At 35.0% G+C, this 7750-nt stretch overlaps 1 protein-coding gene across 1 annotated transcript in view; it reads right to left on the reverse strand.

Moving 5' to 3' along the window:
- Positions 1-1966, reverse strand: part of LOC104295338 (UPF0258 protein KIAA1024-like homolog) — a 19979-nt gene extending 18013 nt beyond the window's left edge. The window contains 2 exon segments of the mRNA XM_009895080.1: positions 1256-1295; positions 1957-1966. Of these exon segments, the coding sequence (XP_009893382.1) occupies positions 1256-1295; positions 1957-1966 (50 nt within the window).
- Positions 1967-7750: the final 5784 nt, after the last annotated feature.

The raw sequence follows: 7750 nt of genomic DNA on the forward strand, positions 1-7750 counted from the left end.
GCTGAACCAACATTTGATAATGGGATATTATAACAGCTGGACAAAAGAGTTAAATTACAATAGGTTGTTCTCAATCAACTTTCAGCTAATTTGTTGCAAGGTTATACTCATGTCTGCAAGACCATTTCTTTTCCTGCTCCAAATCTCTTCCATATTCAAATTTCACAAATTTCTAATTTCACTGGTTGTATAATCAGCATGTTAATCTGACTAAACACTAAATCCTATTGAAAATAAATCTACTTCATTCAGAAAATATTGTTTACATTGCTAGACTACAGCTGTTAGCTTCACAGCACTGCAGTAAAAAACAGAAAACAAATTTAAGTATATCGTCTTTTTTTTTTCTTTTGATTCAGGTAAGCAATGAACCTGCAAAAGGACTTCATGCAAACATCAGGCGAGCACTCACAGAAATGATAGCTGCATTTTTTGAGGAAAATGCACTTGGCAAAACACGGAGAAAAATATTTTCTGGCATTTTTTTTTTTTCATGTATTTATCCAGCAATGTCTGATGGTACTGGAGCACATAGGAAGAGGCAGCTATAAAAAACACGTGTTCTGCCTCTCATATATTTTGGATATTTCTTTAAGGAGTGTTTCACAATCATAATAGCATTTTCTGCAACATTGATATAGTGACTAGTTTAAAGGAATCAGTTTTCTATTCATTTTGTTACTGTGAAGACTCTCATGATTTGGATTAATTATGATACAATAGAAAGGTCTACACAAAACTTGTTACAAGTTAAAGCCAACTTTTAAATATACAGCACAAAGGAAGGAAACATGTAAGGAAAAAGTCTTTGTGTTTTCAAGCAGTTCAACTAATAACTACATTTTTGCACTGTAAGCTAACAGATTTTCAGTGGACACATGGATATAGATGCTTTCACAATTAGTCTATTTTCATCCTGATTGTTGAAAGTGTGTTTAAATAATAATACTATTAATGTGGGGTTTTTTTACCAATTTTGCAGTATACCAATTTCCACTAAAGCCAGCAGGAGTTTAGTAGTAAAAGAGACAATATAATTTCACTAAGCTTCATCCAAAACTGGCAGGAATTACCCTCTAATTAATTCTCATGGTTACAAAATTATATTGATATTCAAAATATTCTTAATACCACTCAAAGGTTTTGATTTTTTTAAAGCTCTTTATCTTCAGGAAGATGGAGAGCTTTCTAACCTAAGGGCTCCAGGCAACATAGACATAGAGTCCTCATAAACAGTACAGTTCAAGAGTCTTACATGCTGCCTGCCAACTCATAGTTGCTCTTCTTGAAGTATCCTATCCAAAAATAAGTACAGAAAAAGGTTAAATTTCTCACATTAACAGCATTTCTTCCAATTATACCCTGTCCACCTCTTTTCCAAGATGAAAAACAAATTTCTACTTTTTATCTCTGAACAAAAAATGCAGTATCTTTTCTTTCTTACAGTGAGGAGCTTTCATAGCTCACACTTTTTGTCACTGTCTATACTATTTTCCTCTTCGAACGCTACTATTGTCTTGTACACAGAGTGGGTTAGCCATCACCCAGCTGATTATTTCCTTCTTGCTTTCACTGAAAGAGCACCATATAGCAGAATCTTCATGTCCTTGCAAAGCAGCTAGCAGCAGTACACCCTCACCCTTTGTGACAGGATCTACCTACAACTGCAAGATTTCACACCTTCATTTCATTTGCAATGAAATGCTGTCTGCTTATTTGTATATCTGGAGTTTTTTCTGCCATGGCTAACCAAGCATCTGCTCCACGTATTGAGGGAGTCAATGAGCAAGATTTGCATAATATTTCTGGTACCCCAAGTTACCTAAGAAGGCACTCGCAGTACTGCAGTCATTTGTCCAAGTTTATTACAGTTTTTTGCTCTTACAAATACCTCTCCTACATTCTGCTTTAGAATTGGTGGCGTATTATTCCCCTCAATTATCAGAGCCTTCATACCTGCCAACATTGATGCTAAATTCAGACTGCTCAAGACTGCACTGTTAGTGCCCAAAATTCCCCTGGAATCATAGCTTCCACCTACAATACTAATGGTAAGTGAACCTCGCAGTCCAAGGTAACTGTGTTACTCTTACTACCGTCATGAAAACACTGAAAGGGCTCAATGTTGTCTTCAAATATGCATCATCATTTAGTCTTATTTATTATCATTATTTTCTATTCTAACATATATCCTTTTGATATAAACATTGCTTTTTTCTTACATAAGCCTATGGTGGACTTATTCTTCCATTACATTTCTCTAGCTTTCTAAGTTCATACCTGTGTGCCTTTAACAGATTCTCTCAAAGTATTAACCAACTGCAGTGTGTCTGTGAGTTTTGTCAACAGGGGTGTATAGTACATACAAATTTCTGATTGCCCAGGATGAAATTCTTTATCCACTTAAGATTTCAGCAGTTCCAGTCAGAACATTTTTAGTAATTTCCGGAGAGTCTGAGATGGTTCCTTCCCTGAGTGGTATTTGCTATATGTTTAAAAAGAGACACTGCAAATCCTTCACTCCACTCATTCTCCATTTTCCCCATCTGAAAAATGTTGTAGAATTAAAAAGATACCTGACAACCTTTCTTTCCCTAATTTTCAATGCATCTCCTGACATCTTACATGGCCAAAGGCTGTTCTGCCTTGATATATTCATAAGTATTCCTGAAAACTCTTCTTCCTATGTATCTCTTTGCAGCATATTCCTGTTCATAATTTCTCCATCACCTCTCATTATTTTTTCTTTGAAAATTATCCCTCCAAGGTTTTATTAATCAATTCATTATTAGTTTGCAGAATGTGGCATTTTTCCTAAAACAAATAACGTTTTGTGCTTTCTTTTTTATTCACTGTGTTGCCTTGATGAGTGTGTAAAAGGATTTTTTTCTGCTTTGTCAGGTATAAAATTCTCTGCAGGTTACATTTTTAGGTGCTGCTGAATTTCCTTTGACATAACTTTATACATTGTTTTATACAGAGATAAACATTTGTACATTGAAATAAAGGTTTTCAAGCTCTTTTTTAACAATGAAGAAAATAGTATATCCTTTCAAATTGACAGGTTAAAAAATATTTGTTAATGTACAAAGTATTAAATATAATACTAAATCCTCTTTGCAGATGCATTCTTTCTATTTATGAAAATTTTTCTGTAATTCATAGAGTCCTTAATCTTCCATGAGTCATTATGTCAATCTCATAGTCATTATTGCAGAAAAGTGAAGTATCACTGTTGCGGATACTCCCCCCAATTTTTGTAGGTTCTACAATAATTTTATTTTTATTTAACTATCATTTTAATTAATTAATTTTTAGTTGTGAAAGAATCTTTTTATGATCTTGACTAGCTGTGACAAATAGATTTTACTTTGCATTGTGTCAAGAACAGGGAACAAATTTGGCAACTTGTGATAATAAGAGAAGGGTGGGATGTGATATAATGGAATTTACTATAACAGATAAAAATAGCTACAAAGATTTAGGGCAATGCACATTTATCTGATAAGACTGATCTTTTATTCAAATACATTTCATGGATTTCTGCTGAAATATGAAAGTGCTTTCTCCAAATCTACTTTGTTGGCGTTTATATTTATATTATCTTGTACTATCAAAACCCCTGTAATTTTTCTGTATTTCCATTACACTGAAATTGCTTTTTTCATAAACAAATACTTTATCAGACAGATACCTGAGTGTGACTCTTAAAGTTCTATTTCTGTCCAGTCTTACATATTTTATATTAGTTACCCTGCCTATACACTAAGACATACAAATGAAAACTGGGCATATTGTTCCGAACTCTTCTGCAAAGCTGAAGATTAAGATGCTTATATATTTGCTGAAATGAAAACAAGTGCTTTCAAGTACCCTTCCTAAGCAAAATCCATTTTGACTTCCAAACTGTACCCCAATATGAGTTGCAAAAGATTTGTTCATTCACCACCAATAGTAAATGCTTCTTTACAGATGACTGATCTTATTTTGACATCAGTGTCTTTGACAATCTTTTTACTATGTTAGACAGGGTATATACAGGAATATATGATTCTTCTAATGATATTTTTATGCAGAATGAATTGTTTCCTCGTCTGAAATCTTAAAACTAACTTTTTCTTTGTTTGTTTCCTTTTATTCTGTTCTTTTCCTTTTTGAAATATGACTAGACAACCCTATTACTTTGGGATTTTGTAGTCCTGTCTCCTAAACCAGTCTAGAGAAAAAGAGTAGCATTTGTTCCTAGGTGTTACCCGAGGATTTCAAATAGCATATATGAATATCAACTCTATTATCTCTTCTTTTTTTGTTGTTAATTGCCAGATCCTGAAAAATGGAAAAACTACTAATGCCAGAAAAATACGCGTGGAAAAGCAAAACCACATGGTAACACAGAATTAAATTCTAAGCAAGACACGTATCAACCCTTGAAGACAAACTGCAAAGCAACTGCATATTCAATCACTTCAAACCATATGGAGATTTCTTGGTTTGGTTTTAATTCTACTTCTAACACTGGTCTTGAAAACAGACTAATCCTGTCAAATTTAGGACATATAACAATTATTTTAGTTTTCTCATATTCATGTGTTTATTAAATGTTACATCTTCTTTACTGTGTCACAGATATTTGCCCTTTGTTATAAAAGTCAGAGCACATAATACCTGTCTTCAATTTTCTCATTCCCTTGAAAACGTTTCTGCTTTTAATTTGTCAAGCTATATGAAAACACTTTTTGATGTCTTTGACAGAGACTGTGTATAAATACGTAAACAGTGATAATGTAACATTGATTTTAGAAGGTCTGTATGTCTAACTCAGTTTTATTTACCTTTGACTAAGAAACTAGTATTTCTGTATAGAATTTGAAACCCATTTTTTAAAAAAAAAAGTCATTACCAAAAATTAAGACAAAAATAGTTTAAGAATGATGGTGATCATACTAAGGACCAATGTTTTGAGGCTGCAAGTCACAAATATGAGAACAAGTGTTTGTTTTGCATGTGTATTGATTCTGTTCACATAGGAAATTGGCCATTTGATCAAGTAGATGGGCTAACTTAGTTGTTCGTCCACATGGACGAGGCAAAGAAAGGATATATAGTATCCATATTTTGCTGTGGCAACGACTATAGTCAAATCAAGTACAGAACTGCTTATGTATGATGTTGAAAATTCAGTATTTTCAAGACTTTTACTGCTTGACACAGAAATTTTCTAGTACTACTAGTACTGGTTTATACTTTAACAACTGAGAGGAACTGATTATGATACGAAAGTACTTCCACTTCTGTGTACATGACAGAAAAAACCCAATCTGTCCTAAATTGAGAAAACAGGAGAATTGGAAATATAAAATATTATTCTTTAGCATTCTAATGTTCAACTGAAATCTGTCAATACTGTAACTGAAATTACCTCAGGAGGGCAAGGTGGAATCAGAGATGTCTTTGCGCAGTCTTAAGGACATTTTTTTTGCTGAGACATTGAAAGATGACACCAAATATACAGAATCAGGCAAATATGTTTCAATGAAAAGATGAAAATTTTTCAGTTGAATGAAAATCCAAGTAGAAGAATAGTCTCGGGTACTATATTTGTGCTCCATAAATGTGAATGATATTTTCATGTCTGTTCTATGTGATAGACAATAACAATAGTGTTCAACTAGGATCAATCTTATTCAATGCACATAAGCAATATGTTAAAATTCGGTCTGAATCTTTACAGACATCTATAGAGAAAACTGTTTTTTTCCTATGGGGAATAATATTGGTGGTATCCCTGCCTTCCCACATGCTAAACTTTCTGATCAGTAGGCAGCGTTGCAAGGAGGCACTCTTGACTCAAGCTTGGCATTATTTAGTAATCTTCTATCATGAATCTTGCTTGTAAATTCCTTGAATATTACTGCAAATAGCTAAACTGACCTAATTGTTTTGATTAATTCTTTCTTCGTATGAGAGTAGAAGAGGAATAAATAACCCCCCTCTCTTTCAGTGAAAGCAGGTGGTTCATTTGGCTTAGTTACATTATGGGTTTTAATTTTTAGTGTTAAAACTTGAAACAGGTCCTGCGATTTCTAAATCTTGTACTTCTACATTGTCTGCAAAACAGTTGGTAAGCATGACAGAGTGGCAACTTCGTATTGCCACCATAGTGAAGGCCGAGTATTCTAGAATGACAGCTGCTATGGGAAATGGGAACTAAACCGTCCATTTCAGGATGCATTCTGAGACTACATGTTATAGAAAACTCAAAAGGGCATGCAACAGGTATGATACTTCACTGGTGGTTTTACTGATCAACATTCCAGATCAGAGTGAGCCTGATGTGAAAAATCAGGAAAAAAGTTAACAGCTCTTCAGGCTGTAAGGATACTAAACAGATTGTATATTACAAATGCTTTTTAGTCCTTAGTGATCCTGTTGGATTTTGCACAACTAAAGATTGCTTGTTCCTACAAGGTTCAGAAATTCCCTCAATCCTAGTACCAGTGCATTCATTCAATGCATCCCTTCTTTGACATGGCTAAATTCAGAGAGAGATGATACCCATAAGGCATCAGAGCCCCACAAAACACTGACATGGTACATAACACCACATTCAGCAGGTGACTGAGGTGCACCCCCCAATACATAGAGTGTAGCTGCAGTCACTGCACATCATTGACATTCTGTATGTGAAAAACATGTTTAGAACATGAGAACAGAACTTGTGGATCATGAAGGCAATGGCTTGTTTTGGAGCATCTGTCCTGCTTCCTGCCAGCAGCTGTCTACCCATCCCGTGACAGTGCCTGCTAAGAGGGTTGTCTGCTACAGGGGGTGGCCCAGGTACTAGTGTGGCAGTCGCTGATCCACAGCAGGTTACTGTCTGATGAACTAGCGTGGGTTGCTTTTTATTGTTGACACAACAGACTGTAATTATGACACATCCAGTTGTTCCAGCACAACAGATATGACAGCAGCTTGTGTTATGGAAGAATAGAGCAAAACAAGGAAAATGAGCAATGAAAGATGGCCGAGGAGAGACTTCTGATATCTGGTGTGGCTGCTGAAAAATCACGTTTTATGAGTTGATAAAGTTATCCAGGATGTCTGGGATGGAGCAGTTTCAGATCCATTTCTTCCTATACTTGCACAAGTGCCCTAAACTTCCCTATGCGTGTTTCAGAATAATTCAGCTGATCTGGAAGGCAAGGCAGATGAATGATCAAGCTATATAAGCTGACTCTTATCAGGCTCAGCAGTGAGGCTTTGGAAAGCTGTATTGTTCTTTTTATTTTGTGTATGATTTTTTTTGTATAAATAATATCAGAAGCCACATCCAGCATTCAGCTATTTTTGAATTGTTCCCTAAAGCAACAAATTGGTTTTCTGTTCCAAAGTGTAGAAAGAGGGAGGGAAGATTTTGCCACAGAAAGGGTTGTCAAGCATTGGAAACAGGCTGCCCAGGGAAGTGGTTGAGTCACCATCCCTGGAGGTATTTAAAAGATGTGTAGATGTAGTGCTGAGGGACATGGTTTGGTAGTAACTTGGCAATACTATGTTAACATTTTGACATTGGATGATCTTAAACATCTCTTCCCACCATAATGATTCTATGACTCTATAAGTATTCTGTCTCAAAATCTTTCTCCTGAAATGTCAATGCATGTTAACATGATACGTGAAAATACGTTTTTAAAATATGTATTTTTTAATACTCCTTATGTTAATTTGAGGATGGCAAAAGCTGCTATGGATC

The sequence above is a fragment of the Charadrius vociferus genome, unplaced genomic scaffold, assembly GCF_000708025.1.
Source record: "Charadrius vociferus isolate BGI_N301 unplaced genomic scaffold, ASM70802v2 scaffold271, whole genome shotgun sequence".
Lineage (NCBI taxonomy): Eukaryota > Metazoa > Chordata > Aves > Charadriiformes > Charadriidae > Charadrius > Charadrius vociferus.